This window comes from Leptonychotes weddellii, chromosome 2 (assembly GCF_054177405.1).
Source record: "Leptonychotes weddellii isolate Sample4059 chromosome 2, ASM5417740v2, whole genome shotgun sequence".
NCBI classification, from domain to species: domain Eukaryota; kingdom Metazoa; phylum Chordata; class Mammalia; order Carnivora; family Phocidae; genus Leptonychotes; species Leptonychotes weddellii.
This window is the reverse complement of record NC_138370.1, coordinates 137,558,488-137,574,207: the sequence shown is the minus strand read 5'-3', so window position 1 is coordinate 137,574,207 and position 15,720 is coordinate 137,558,488. Positions and strand designations below refer to the sequence as shown.

Here is a 15,720-nt window from a genome sequence, read left to right as displayed (position 1 = left end):
ATCAGTGAGGTCATATGATACATGTCTTTCTCTGATTGACTTACTTTGCTCAGCATAACACTCTCCAGTTCCATCCACGTCATTGCAAATGGCAAGATCTCATTCCTTTTGATGGCTGCATAATATTCCAGTGTGTGTGTGTGTGTGTATGTGTGTGTGTGTATATACACCACATCTTCTTTATCCATTCATCTGTCGATGGACATCTTGGCTCTTTCCACAGTTTTGGCTATTGTGGACATTGCTGCTATAAACATTGGGGTGCACATACCCCTTCAGATCCCTACATTTGTATCTTTGGGGTAAATACAAAACAATTAAATTAAAAAAAAAACTCTGGGCAGATGTAATTTGACAGAGAATTATAATGCTTACCAAATACCTTGCTTTCTCTGTCATTCCTGATAAATGACACAGCCTGAGTGAAGGAACAGAGATTGGGGCAGGGGTGATTATTTAAGGTAACCTGTTCCCTAAACTTCATCTACAGATTATGAAACGCATTTCAAGTTATCCCAAAAGGTTTCGCCATTTCAGTGTTACTTCTCCATTAAAGAGGGGAGGTTGGAAAAGCAACACAAAGAATTATTTCAATTCCCAGGACTTATTAGAGCAGGGAATGAGCAGAGTCTGGGGAATATGGATTTCTCCAGGAAAAGAAAAACAAACCCAGCAAACATAAGGAAGTGTTTCTTCAGGTCAGTCAGAGCAATGAGATGGCCAAGATACTTGTGAGGAGATATAGTAAGGATAAGGCAGGCTCTCTGTTTCTCTTTTATTGCGTGCTCGAGTCTCCAAATCTGCTAAAGACATGACTACAGGTAACAGCAAGAATTGCTATTCGATGGTCACAGTGGTATTCCCTGGAGGTCTCTATGGTTTTCGGGGGGATGTGGGAATATAAGGTGATGGGACCAGAGTAGGGAACTAAGTCACCTAATATGTTTTCTAGACATATAACTAGAGTCTGACTGACGTGGCTTTCTGTATTTAACGCACAAGAGGTTCTGCCAACTCGTGGATCCTTGGAGAACACTGTGTTTTCAAAGCAGCTGGCTTGACTTTAAAGACATCTGGATCATAATATATAATGTGCACGGGAGACCTGAAATGGGGGAAAAAGAATGCGACCTGAAAAAAAATGAACAGAAAATGGAACTAAACATTTCTCAACCATCCACTATGTGTGTTAAGCTCTATGATATTATTCTGTTTTGATTTTTCATAAGTGCCCCATGAAACAGGTGTCATGACCCCCATTGTATAGAGAAGGACATGAAGGCTCAGGGAAGTTATAAAAATGACCTGTGGTCAAATCCAGATTCATGTATCTATCAGATTCCAAAGCCTTGGCTCTTTCCACAGAAAGTTAATTCTGGAAAGTTTTCAATAATTGGGCAATGTTAAAACAAGCCCATAGTCCTCTGGTGGACTTAAATCAAATTTTTGAAGTTCCCACACTTAGCACCTTACCGCCAAATAATAACTTTGCCACTGGGGTAGACCCTGAGTACTTGATCTTATTTTTCCCTTTCCTTTGTCAATGAACAGAGAATGAGCTTCGTTTCATTGCTGTTGAACTTTATTTCTTTTAAAGGCAAAACACATTATAAAAATTTAAAAATATTATTTAAGAATGAACATAATTCCCTGTTCCCTGAGCTGAAGACTTCTGTGACTTTTTCAGCTTCTCCTAGGTTTTCCTGATGATGCTTAAAAGGGGAATCAGGCATTATCTCATGAAGGAAACAATATGAACTGAGGTTCAGGCAAGTTAAGAAATCTTCTAAAAAGTAAACAGGAATTAGAGTCCATTTCTTCTTTGTTGAATGTATTATTTACTTCAAGTAGGTCATACATGTACATGATGCAAAAACATGAAAAAACACAAAAGCCCTATTTAATAAAAAGTAAATCTTCCTCCCACCCAAGTTCCCTCGGGCCCCCCAAAAGTAAGCATTGTTACTAGCTTCTTGCATACTCTTCTGAGATTATAGGCACCTGCAAGCAAATATATGGCACGTACCTATTTTCTTAGAGTATTCTTAGCATTGTGTGCTCTGTTATGTACTTGTTTCACTTAACAATATGTTAGATAAATAATCCCATATCCACCCTTACAGAGTTGTTTCCTATATCTAAGTTTCACTAGTCCACTAACCCTTTAACTGCTGCCTTCTATTTATGGTAAGACCATAGATTTGTCACAATTAATGTAACAAGTGAGATGTTTTTGAAAATTTCTTGTATTTCTACGATTACTTTCATTGGTCTTATTAGGTTAATTTTTCCCTCTCCCTAGCACCCCCAGCTTTCCTGTCCCATCTTAGCAATAAATTGACATACCTTGTATTTGAATTAGCTAGTTCTTGAATTCTGGGAGATATTTTGCAATGGATAGCAGCATAAGATACTGGCCAGTGGGCATCACGGTCAGGTAGATAATCTTGATGAAGAGGCCTGGCCTTAGCTAGAGCTATTATTCGAGGGCTAGGTTTGTATAGCAAGGCAGCACGGGATATCTATAGTGGATCAAAAAGATACAAAAATATATCCCAATTTTCACATCTCCCTCTCTTTACAGTGATGGCCCTAATTGAATCACCATCCAGGATTCTCTCCTGGATTACTGCAGCAGATTCCTCACTAGTCTCCCTGCTTCCATTTTTGCTCTGTATGATCTAGCCTTCACATACCAGTTACTGAGGAAGAGAATGAGCATTTAATGAGTGCGTTCCATGAGCCAGACAGTGTTCTAAGTGGGGCACCTACATTATTCCCACTTAATCATCATAATGACCCTATGAGGTATGTACTTTCTGAAGCCCAAGTCAGATTATGTCCCTCTCAGGCTTTAAAACCTTCTAGTGGTTTCCCATTTTGCTATGAATAATATTTAGACCCCCTACTGTGGCCTAGAAGGCCCTACGTGATCTGATTGCTATCCCATTGCTCTGACCTCATCTGCCTCCCCTCCCCACCTTGATCACGATGATCCTTGCCACACAAAGCCCCTCTGATCCAGCTCTTTCCACCTTGGGACTTTTGCACCTGCTAGTTCCTCTGCTTGAAAGCTTCTTTCCTCAACTTTGTCATGGCTGCCTCTTCATCATTCAAGTCTCTAGAGTCAAACATCACGTTCTCAAGGACATCTTCCTTCACCATCCAAGATACATCAACCTTTCTGATAACCCTCCTCTACAGTACACTTATTCAATCTTCTTTATAGCATTTACCAACACCTCACTTTGCTCACTTATCTCTTTGTCGGTATGTTTATTGTCTGCTTCTCCCCACTAGAACATAAACTTCTTGAAAGAAATACATGTTTGCCAAAAGCTAGAGTAAGTGCATAACTGGTGCAGAATATATATTGATTGATTGATCAACTCCTTCTGGTCTTTGAAAATCACACCTGCCAGGTTGCTTTTCTATTATGTTGCTTTATTGGTAAAATTGGAAGGATGACATACAGCTCCTATTCTCTCTCTCTTAAATGCTCACTCAAAAGAATCACAATGGATAACAAACACCCCTCTGTAGCCCTGAAAGTACTATTTTGCACTGGTATGGACTTGTTTGGGGTTCTAAGAGTATGATTATCTGCAGTGGTATCACTTTTTAAAAAGATCTTTTATAAACTCCCAAACAAACCTAGCAACTAAAGAAAAATAACTGTAACCCCCATTTTATATACCAAAAAACTGAAAATAAAGTGATCTGTCCAAGGGTCACAAGGCAAGTCACTTTAGCAAACTTAAGACGCTTTCTTGAGGGGTTTTGAATCCCAGGCTAGTTTTATTTCCTAACTGAATTCCATATCATATCCTCAGTTCTTAGAGGGTAAAATTTATCCAACCTCCTTGGCAACATGATCATTAGATATTTACTGAAAACTCAATTGTGTTGGGCACCAAGTTGTCACTACAATGAATAGAGGGGAGTGTCAAGGAGGAAGAGGGAGAGAAGCCACTGAATGTGCAAGGCTCTATGCTGAGTACCAATGCCTTCTCTATTATTTCAAATCACAACAGACCTCCCAGTGGGAACTGTTAACTTTATAATCTCTTTGCTCACCTTGTTCCACCCAACTTCAAGGTCATCCCCACTTTAATACTCTGGCACATGTTCTTCCCTTTACTAGAATATTCTTTTCTCAGACCTTCACCTAGCTGACTCCTTTTTTTTTTTTTTTAAAGATTTTATTTATTTATTTGAGACAGAGAGAATGAGAGAGAGCACATGAGAGGGGGGAGGGTCAGAGGGAGAAGCAGGCTCCCTGCCAAGCAGGGAGCCCAATGCGGGACTTGATCCAGGGACTCCAGGATCATGACCTGAGCCAAAGGCAGTCGCTTAACCAACTGAGCCACCCAGGCGCCCTAGCTGACTCCTTCTTGTCACTCAGGTTTCACACCAGATATCCCATCCTTAGAGAGCCTTTCCCTGACTACCATATACAAAGTAGCTTATTCCCCACCCTCACCCATAGTCAGTCATTTCCTATTTTATTTTCTTCATCGCCTTCGACCCTTATTTTTTGTCTCTCTCCATCTTGTTCACTGGGAATGGTGGCTGGCACACAGTAGGCATTCAAATACTTGAATGAATAAATAAGGCTCAGGAACACTGTCACAACATCACAGAGCTAGTGGTGAGGCTGGAATTTGAACCCAGCTCTTACTGATTCCAAAGCCCATGCTCTTTGACCTCTATCCCCAGTCTCTCTACATATCTTGCAGCTAGGTCTTCCTTCATGCCACAGACCACTCTTTCAAGATTATCTTTCCCAATGACCTTGGCCTACGCACTATAGTAGCAAAACAGCACCCCAGGAACAACCAAAAAGTGAGGTGAAGGATGCCAAGGCAGTGGTGGCTTACAGGACGGATGGGCAGTTCACTTCGTTCTCTTTCAAAGCACAGACCCTCTATCTTGATCCTTGGATGGGCAAGGTCTACAGTTCTTGGAGTTGCAACAGCAGTCAGGGCAGGAACTGCAATCTCGGTTTCAATCTAGGGGAGAAAAACAAAATAGGGTCTGTAAGTGTCAAATAATAAATACCATCTCCATCAAGGTTACAAAGAACTGTCTGACCTCTGGACCAGAATTCTCAGCAAATCCAGCAGAAAGGATGAGAGTCTTGCAGTAACCCATGATCATAGCTGAAAGGATCAATTTCAGTCTTTCTCAAATTAGGTTGTATGAAATCCAACCCAGCTTTTCAGGAACTTACTGTTAAACTAAAGATGGGGAGGAAATGGCAACATTACATATTGACTAAGAGATAAATGGTAATGCTGATTTGTGGAATGAAAAACTCAGCCAAGAGGGAAGGCTCAGGCCTACTACATGAGAACACAGTCTAAGGGGGGGGAGCTCTGCTTTGTTCTTAACTGCTTTTGCCCTTTGGAAACTGGGACTCACGTTATCACAAATCCCCATACTTAAAGTGAATTCAAGTGGTTCTCTTCTAATTGGGACAGGTAAGAAAAAGAAACCAAAGCCAAGAGGAAGAAAGGCAGAATCACATTCTCCATAGACAATGCTGTTAGTCCCCCAAGTCATTTCTCACTATCTGAATTGTGGAAATGTGTTCAATTTACATGGTCTTCTATTTCAATTACTAGTATTCAAACTCAAAACTTACCACAAGACTTTGAGAGGGAATATAATCGATAACTGGAAATAAAATAAGGTTTTAACTGTGGGCAGAAAAATAATATAGAAGGTATGTTGCAAATCCCTTTTTGTGTTAAGACAATGATGATACTGACAGTGTTTTACATGTGCTAATTCATTTATTCCTCACCTAGGGTATCATTTTTATTTGCATTTCACTCATGGAGAAACTAAGGTACTATATGAAGTTCAGAAATTTACTTAAGTTTTTATAGTGAATAGGTTGCACAGCTGGGATTCAAACCTAAGATCCTCTCTGTTTGCACAATTCCATGATAAGAGAATCTTTCTTGGATTTTCCCACTCTTCTTCTGATATCTCTCAATACTTTATTTATTCTCTTTTATGAGTATCAAATAATCTTAATTATTTACCTATAGGTCTATGGTTTCTTCTAAATTGAAATTTACTGGGGCGCCTGGGTGGCTCAGTCGTTAAACGTCTGCCTTCGGCTCAGGTCATGATCCCGGAGTCCTGGGACTGAGCCCCGCATCAGGCTCCCTGCTCAGCGGGAAGCCTGCTTCTCCCTCTCCCACTCCCCCTGCTTGTGTTCCTTCTCTCGCTGTGTCTCTCTCTATCAAATAAATAAAATCTTTAAAAAAAAAAAAAAAAGAAACTACCATTTAAAAAAAATAAATAAATAAACTGAAATTTACTTTTAAGGAACGGTTTTATTATTCTTGTTGTATCCTGTATTATATAATTGATTAAGAAATACTTGTTTAATGAATTGAGTAAATGAATGATTTATTTCCTTTTTTGATTATAAGCCTTAATTGAAAACAGCGGTTGTCATATATTTCTTTGATTTTCCCAGAGTCTGATAGGAGACAAAGCTTTATTTATTGGAAATGATTAATTAGTACTTCATGGAATTGTACAGACACTAAGCGCAGATTGCTTCAATAGTAAATTCTATCAAATATTTAAGAGGAAGAAATAATATAAATCTTATATAAACCTACAAAGAATAATAAATACAACTAATCTATGGTGATAGGAATCTGGAAGTGGTTGACTCTAGGGCAGGGGTAGAGTGGAACTGACTAGAAACAGGAGGAAAATTTTGGGGATAATGTTTTGTATATTGATTGAGGTGGTTATTGAATGGATATATACATTTGTTAAAAGCTCATTAAACTATACACTTAAGATCTATGCATTTTATATAAATTATAACTCCAGAATTTCAAAATATAAGCTGGGAAAAATAGATAGACATATGATGAAGAATACCTCTAATATGTAAAGAACTGTTATGAATCAATAAAAAATATACAGACCAGTAGAAAAATAAATAAAGCCATGAATAGACAAGGTTACAAAAGAAAACTACACACGTGAATAAATATTGGGAACTATTAAATTTATTAGTAATCAGAAAAATGAAAGCATTTTTATTAATGAGATAGCATTTTTAAAATTAACATTTTGTAAAATAAATAATATCTAATGTTGGCAAGAGTGCAGTGTAAAAGTCAGCCCAAATAATGCAAGTGAGTATGTAAATCAAAATCACTTTTGTTGGAACACATTTTGGGATAATATATGAATCACCTCAAAAATGTTCATACACTTAATCTGGTAACTTTACTTCTCAAATTTTTGTTCTCAGAAAATAATCAGATTGAGAATGATTGGGGAGGAACATGTTGGTAAAATGACCTTATAAATTAGGACAGTAAGTTAGATAAAGCCATGTGAGATATGCAGAGTACAGGTGGTCAATACTCAAAGGTATCTGCTAAATATAAAATAAGAGTCTTCAAAGTCAAAATCTCTTGAGTCAATGATTTAAAAAATCTACACAGGTTGATTAGTCTGAATAGGAGCTTCGGACATCTATAAGCAGAGAGAATGATGGATATGAACTAAGTGAGTTATGAAACCAATGCTTTTTAAGTTTTGTAGTCTCTGACAGAGTTACCATAAAAAGAGACTCAGTATGACATTCACAGAGGTAAAACACCTTCTATAGGGGAGCCTGGGTAGCTCAGTCAGTTAAGCGACTGCCTTCGGCTCAGGTCATGATCCTGGGGTCCTGGGATCAAGCCCCACGTCGGGCTCCCTGCTCAGCTGGAAGCCTGCTTCTCCCTCCCTCTTCCTCATGCTCTCTCTCTCTCTCTGTCTCTCAAGTAAATAAGTAAAATTAAAAAAAAAAAAAGACCTCTACAGTTCATCCATCCAAAGTCTCTGGTGACAAGTAATCTAAGGTACCTGTAACAGTAACTTGTCTTCCTTTGTGGGAATGTGTATTTTAAAACTGGGAAGATTCAGCATTAACTGTAAAAAAGTTAAGATAATCAAAATCATAGAATTAATACTTTGTGTTAAGAATAAGTATGTGCAATGGAGCACCTGGGTGGCTCAGTTGGTCAAGCGTCTGACTCTTGATTTTGGCTCAGGTCATGATCTTGGGCTTGTGAGATGGAGCTCTGTGTTGAGCTCTGCATTCTGTGGGAAATCTGCTTGAGATTTTAACTCTCTCCCTCTCCCTCTGCCCCTTCCCCCTGCTCTCTCTCTCCCCCCCTCAAATAAATAAATAAATCTTTAAAAAAAAAAGAATAAGTAGTGCAACAATTGATGAAATTTGGACATGGACCATGGAGTATTTATCAATTAAACTTCCTGATTTTGATAATAATTCTGTGGTTACATAAGATGATGATCTTGTTCTTAAGAAATACACACTGAAGTATTTAGGAAAATGGGTGTATGATGTCTGTACCTCTCAAAAATGATTCAGGAAAAAAATTAAATACACACACACACACACATACACACACCCTACATGGAGGAGAGAGAATGAAAAAACAAATGGAACAAAATGTTACTTCTTGCATTTTTTTAGTAACTTAGAAATTATTAAAATAAAAAATATGTGTATATTATTAAAGTTAAAAGCATGTGCATGAGGGCGCCTGGCTAGCTCAGTCAGTGGAGCATGTGACTCTTGATCTTGGGGTCATGAGTCTGAGCCCCACATTGGGTGTAGAGTTTACTAAAAACAAAACAAAACAGGGGCGCCTGGGTGGCTCAGATGGTTAAGCGTCTGCCTTTGGCTCAGGTCATGATCCCAGGGTCCTGGGATCGAGCCCCACATCGGGCTCCCTGCTCAGCAGGGGGCCTGCTTCTCCCCCTGCTCATATTCTCTATCTCTGTGTCTCGAATGAATAAATAAAAAAACCTTTAAAACAAAACAAAACAAAATAAAAGCATGTCCATGTTTAAGAGAATTTGGTCTATTAGAGTGATCACCTACACCTGCAACTTAAAACGTATAATTGAGTATTTGACTTAGAATTATAACATTAAGTTGAAATCTTAAGTTTATGTCATTCTGATAACATTGAAACTTTAAGTTCACCATATTTATAAATTTGATATATTTGATTTTTAAATAGTATTTAATATTTGAAATTTTGTTTGTTAATGTAGATGGTTGAAGTAAAATGCTTAAAAAAGAAATCAAATTAAAATATTAATAAAAATAATTTAAATTATTTGAAGGTATTTGATAACATTTAGAAACCAAATCAAACATTATTCAGAACTCTTCGAAGTCATTGTTAAAGACTGCTAGAATTATAAACAGTGTAATAAAACTTGCAAGCTAAACGTAAAAGCCTAAGAAAGAGATTTTTAATTTAAAGTTTTAAAAATGGACTATTAATTATTTAAATCAAGAGCATACCTCTGAACAGTCTTTTCTGCATACAAAACAATGCTCAAGGATACCAAGGTTTTTTTCTTGAGTGGCTATAAATTCTTTGCCACTTCTCTCATTGACAGGTGGGGTTTGTGTCCCTGCCTCCTTGAATCCGGTGACTTGGAACTGTATCAATCAACAGAGTATGACTGCAGAGTATGAATGTGACATTATAGTGACTTCCAAGGCCAAATCATAAAAAAACATGCAGCTGCCACGTGGTTGTTTTGGAATGCTCACCCTTGAAACACTCCATTTTAGAATATTCCTTCTCAGAATATAGTCGCTATGCAGAGAAAAGTCTCAGGCCCCATGAAAGTGCTCCTGTGAATATTCCCAACTGAGTCTAGCCTTTAAGTCACATCAGCCTGCGCACCACATACATCTGTTGCTATGGACAGACTGTTTATGTCCCCCTCAAATTCATACGTTGAAGTCCTAATCCTCAATGTGATAATAGTAGGAGGTGAGGCCTTTGGGAGGTAATTAGGTTTAGATGAGGTCATGAAGGTAGAACCCTCATAGTGGGATTGGTGTCCTTATGAGAGATAAGAACTCTTTCTCTGTGCACACACAAAGAAGAAGTCATGTGGAGCACACAGCAAGATGGTGGTTGGCTGCAAACCAGGAATAGGATCTTCATCAAGAAGAGAATCTGATGGCACCTTGATCTTGGATTTCTTGGTCTCCAGAACTGTGAGAAATAAATGTCTTTCAAGCCACCCAGTCTTTGGTATTTTGTTATAGCAGCCCTAGCTGACTACGGTAGGTGTGTAGGAACTTTCAGCCCCCTACCATTTCAGACAACCAAGCCATTAGAGATATCCCAGCTGAGAGATTTCTAACTCACAAAATCCTTGAGCGTAATAAAATGCTTGTTGTTTTACACCACTAAGTTTGGTAGGAAGCAACAGATAACCAAATCACAACTTTAAGAACTGGTTCTCTGTATTGATTCTAGATTACCTGGAATTTGTTTTCTGAGCTGATTGGATTTAAAGGTATTAATGATCCTTTTGCCAGTAGTTTAAAAAAAAAAAAAATACTGGTAGTCCATAGCATGCATTGGCAAAATAAAAAGCAAGACTTTGGGTGACCAAGCAGCTGCTGCCAGAAATTATTTTAGTGAAATAAACAAGTATAATGGGATTAGTTGGTTGTTTCTTTTTATTTAAGATTTTATTTATTTATTTATTTATTCGTCAGAGAAAGAGAGAGAGCACAAGCAGGGGGAGCGGCAGGTAGATGGAAAAGCAGGCTCTCCACTGAGCAGGGAGCCCGATGTGGGACTTGATCCCAGGACCCTGGGATCATGACCTGAACTGAAGGAAGATGCTTAGCCAACCGAGCAAACCCAGGCTTCCCTAGTTGGTTGTCTCTAAGTGCACTAGAGAAAGTGAGTTAAGAAATGACTGGCTCGGGCCTCTAAGTTCCCACCTTAATGTCTGGGTAAGGGACCAGAAAGTTTCTGTAACTTCCCTAAAAGAAACCTTTATATTCTATGGTCATAGGGCTGAAAATTCTGAAAACCAAGCTCACAATCGAATTCTGTGAGTGGGTTAATTACAGTGCAAACTGAATTATCAAATTTGTATGGTCTCCCATGTTAAAGTTAGAGCAATGATTGGGAAGGAATAGGACCTTGGAAATTGGGATAGGGATATATGGGCAGATTCCAACAAAGGTGGGGACTTTAAGCCCCTAAGTACTGCTGAACCTTCCTTACCAATACAATCAGCCATACTTCCCCTGCCTGAAGGGGTTAGAGTTCCCTTGCCTGAAGAACCTGTAATAGTTTCCCCTGAGGTAGATACCTTCCAGGTAGCTGCTGAACTATCCCTACTATCTGTCATTGCTTCTAGATTTATAACCAGACCCAAGTTCCAACTGCCAAAACAGCTTTCCATGGACTTCTCTATCAGCTTCCATAATTGCTTGCGGTCTAATTCTGCATTGTTGTTCTGCTTCTCTGATCAAATCCTAGGTGACACAGTAGGCATAGAGGAGGTAGGCAGAAAAGTTCATATGATGAGAGGGGAAAATGAACAGGGAGAAAAGTAAAATATACCTAGAAATAAGAGGAGAGCATGTTACAGTTATAAACGTGTTGTTAACAAAATCAATCAGCAACTGTTTCTTTCAGATGGACTTACCCTTTTTGGAGGAACGTAGTTTGGATTTATGGCTTTGGCTATTGAGAGTTGTAATATCCGGGCAGAAGGATGAGAGATTTGAAGAGAATCTCTTGTTAAGTAATCATTGTAAGGCCTATATGCAAATGGAACATGAAATATTATAATCATTGGAGGAAAAATAATTGCATTTTTTCATTGCTGTACTCAACCTCTGATCAATTATGTGTAATTTTTCCTACCTCAGAAACTTCTTTTCCCATAATCATTAGTGTTTTTTTCTACCAGATTGGTATTTCCTAAAGTTTTTTTTACTATGATCCACAGTAAGAAGTTATATTGTGATACAGTATATGTAAATCTGTGTGTGTGTGTGTGTGCACATGTATCTGAAACAAAATTATTATGAAACAATGCTTGCCCTGAGCAAGGTATTCTGATTTTTAAAATTTCATTTGATTTTATTAAAAAAAAAACTGGAATCAATTTCATGATCCACTGATGGGTTGAGACTTGCAGTTTAAACTTTACTTCCTATCAAAACCTCATATTAAATTCCTGAGATAAAAAATTCCAGTCACTACCAAGGACCCCTCTGTGATAGCCAGTCTCCTCTGCAGTGCAGTTTGAGATGGTGCTGCTCATAACTCCCAGCAACTTGGCCAATTTTCATAGGTTGTTCCCCACATATTCCTTTCCTGGTACAAAAACCTATCAACCACAAACCTACAAACCTAATATGAAAAAAGTTTTTCACAAATAAATATATGATTACCCTCTAGGGGTAGTCTGTTAGTTTTTAAAACTGATACACAATTAACATACCATAGAGTTTACCTTTTTAAAGTGTACAATTCAGGGGTTTCTAGCATATTCATTCACAAAGTTATATAACTACTGTCACTATCTAAATTCAGAATGTTTTCATCATCCCAAAGAGAAACCCCATACTGATTAACAGTCCCTCTCCATTACTTCATTCCCCAACCCTGTGCCCCCAGAACCACTATCTATTTTCTATTTCTATGGATTTGCCTATTTTGGAAATTTCAAATAAATGGAATCATACAAATATGTAGCCTTTTGTATCTGGCTTCCTTCACTTAGCATATTTTCAAGATTCATGTAGCAGTACATCATTCTTTTTTATGGCTGAATAATATTCCATTAAATGATTTACCACATTTTGTTTAACCATTCATCCATGATAAATATTCGAGTTGTTTCCACTTTCTGGCAATTATGAAACGCTGCTATGAATATTCATGTACAAGTTTTTGTGTGAGCATAAACTTTTAGTTCTCTTGGGTACATGCCTAGAAATAGAATGCTGATCATATAACTGTATTCTTAACATTTTGAGGAGCTAGAAAGTGGTTTTCCAATTAAGCTGCACCATTTTGCATTCTAACCAGCAATGTAGGAGGGTTTCAGTTTCTCCACATCCTCACCAATACATATTATTTTCTATTAATTATTATTATTATTGCCATTCTAGAAGGTTTAAAGTAGTATCTTGTCATTTTAATGTGTATTTCGAAGACGACTAATGATATTTGGCATCTTCGTATGTGTTTCCTGTTCATCTGTATGTCTTCTTTGGAGAAATGTCTATTCAAATAATTTGCCCATTTTCTAAATTGTGTTGACTTTTTTTGTATAGTTCTAAAAATTATATATATATATACTCTGAATACTAGTCCCTTATCAGATATATGATTTTCAAATATTTTCTCCCAATTTGTGGGTTATCTTTTTACTTTCTTGATAGTGTCCTTTGATGCACAAAAGTTTTTACTTTTGATGAAATCCAATTTATTTTTTGTCATGTGTTTTTGTTGTCATATCTAAGAAACCATTGCCTAAGTCACAGAGACTGATGTCTGTGTTTTTCTAAGGGTTTTTATAATTTTATCTCTTATATTTATAGGTCTGTGATCCATTTTATTTTTTTAAGATTTTTAAATTTTTTATTTTATTATTATTATTTTTTTTTAAGTAGGCTCCATGCCCACCTGAGATCAAGACCTGAGCTGAGATCAAGAGTCTGACACTGAACTGACTGAGCTACCCAGGCACCCCTAAGATTTTTTTATTTTTCAGTAATCTCCACACTCAATGCAGGACTCAAACTCACAACCCCGAGATAAAGAGTCACATGCTCTTCTGACGGAGCCAGCCTGTGATCCATTTTAAATGAATTTTTCTGTCTGATGTGAAGTAGGGGTTCAATTTCATTTGGATGTCCAATTATCCCAGCACTATTTGTTTAAAAGACTATTTTTCCCCAATTAAATTGTCTTGGTGGGGCTCCTGGGTGGCTCAGTCATTAAGCATCTGCCTTCAGCTCAGGTCATGATCCCAGGGTCCTGGGATCGAGACCCGCATCAGGCTCCCTGCTCAGCGGGAAGCCTGCTTCTCCCCTCTCCCACTCCCCCTGCTTGTGTTCCCTCTCTCACTGTCTCTCTCTGTCAAATAAATAAATAAAATCTTTTAAAAAATTAAATAAATAAATAAATAAATAAATAGTCTTGGCATTCTTGTCAAAAATAAATTGACCATAAATATAAGGATTAACTTCTGGACTCTCAGTTCTGTTCCATAGATTTATATGTCTATTGTTATGCCAGTATCATGCTGTCTTGATTACTGTAGCTTTTAAATAAGTTTTCAGGGGCACCTGGGTGGCTCAGTTGGTTGAGCGTCTGCCTTTGGCTTAGGTCATGATCCCAGGGTCCGGGGACAGCACCCCACATTGGGCTCCGTGCTCAGTAGGGAGTCTGCTTCTCTCTCTCCCTCTGCCCCCCCCACTCATGCTCTCTCTCTAATAAATAAATAAAAAATTTTTAAAAATAAATAAGTACATTTTCAATATGTTTTTATCAAGATTGTTTCTCGCTATGCTAGGTCCCTTGCTTTTCTATATGAATTTTAGAATTGCCTCGTCAATTTATACCAAAAATTGCAGCCGGTTATCAATAGGGATTGCACTGAATATGTAGATCAATCTGGAGAGTTACCATCATAACAAAATTAAGACTTCCAATCCATGAACAGGAAATGTCTTTCCATTTATTTAAGTCTTCGATTTCTTTTAACAATGTTTGTAGTCTTCAGTGTTCATGCCTTGAACTTCTTTTGTTAAGTATTTTGTTCTTTTATTATTTTTAATTTTAGTAAAATACATATAAAATTTACCATCTTAGCCATTCTTTTTTTAAGATTTATTTATTTATTTGAGAGAAAGAGAGAGAGAGCACAAGTAGGAGGGGGCAGAGGGAGAGAATCTTCAAACAGACTCCCCACTGAGCATGGAGCCCAATACAGGACTCAATCTTACGACCCATGAGATCATGATCTGAGCGGAAATCAACAGTTGGGTGCTTAACCGACTCAGCCACCAAGACACCCTCATCTTACCCATTCTTAAGTGTATAGTACAGTAGTGTTAAGAGCATTCACACTGTCGTATAACCCATCTGCAGAACTCTTGATCTTGTGAAATTCTACAGCAATTAAACAATTAATTTCCCCCACCCTCTAGTCCCAGCCAGCCATCATACTACTTTTTTCTTTACAAATTGGACTACAGTTGGTACCACATATAAATGCAATTATACAGTATTTGTCTTTTTGTGACTGGCTTATTTCATTTAGCTTAATGTCATCATGGTCCATCCATGTTGGAGCATGTGTCAGAATTTTCTTCCTTTTAAGGGCTGAATAATATGGCATTACATGTATTATAATGTTCTTTTTGGTGCTACTGCAAATAGAATTGTTTTCCTACCTTCATTTTCAGATTGCTCATTGCTAATGGATATACAATTGTTTTTTGTATATTGCTCTTGGATTCTGTGCCTTCCTAATAGACATAGTTTTACTTTTTCCTTTCCAACCTGAATGCCTTTTACTTCTTTTCCTTGCTTAATTGCCCTAACTAGAATCTCCAGTATGATGCTGAACAAAAGTTGGGAGAGCTGACATCCTTGTCTTATTCCTGATCCTAGGGAGAAACCATTCAGTCTTTCACCATTAATTATTATGTTAGCAGTGGGTTTTTTGTAGATGCCCTTTATCAGGCTGAGGAAATTCCCTTCTGTACCTAGTTTGTTAAGAATTTTTATTGTGAAAGTGTGTTGAATTTTGTCAAATGATTTTTCTGAGTCTACTGAAGTGACCACATGATTTTGGTTTTCT

At 37.6% G+C, this 15,720-nt stretch overlaps 1 protein-coding gene across 1 annotated transcript in view; it reads right to left on the bottom strand.

Annotated features, from left to right (window-relative positions):
• Window positions 1–420: 420 nt before the first annotated feature.
• The window catches only part of SPMAP2L (sperm microtubule associated protein 2 like), a 51,250-nt gene continuing 35,950 nt past the window's right edge, over window positions 421–15,720 (bottom strand). The window contains exons 5-8 of the mRNA XM_081813156.1: window positions 11,542–11,656; window positions 4,881–5,012; window positions 2,347–2,522; window positions 421–1,105 (exon numbers count right to left, since the gene is read on the bottom strand). Coding sequence (XP_081669282.1) covers window positions 991–1,105; window positions 2,347–2,522; window positions 4,881–5,012; window positions 11,542–11,656 — 538 coding nt within the window. The 3' untranslated portion in view covers window positions 421–990. The remainder of the gene's footprint in view (window positions 1,106–2,346; window positions 2,523–4,880; window positions 5,013–11,541; window positions 11,657–15,720) is intronic.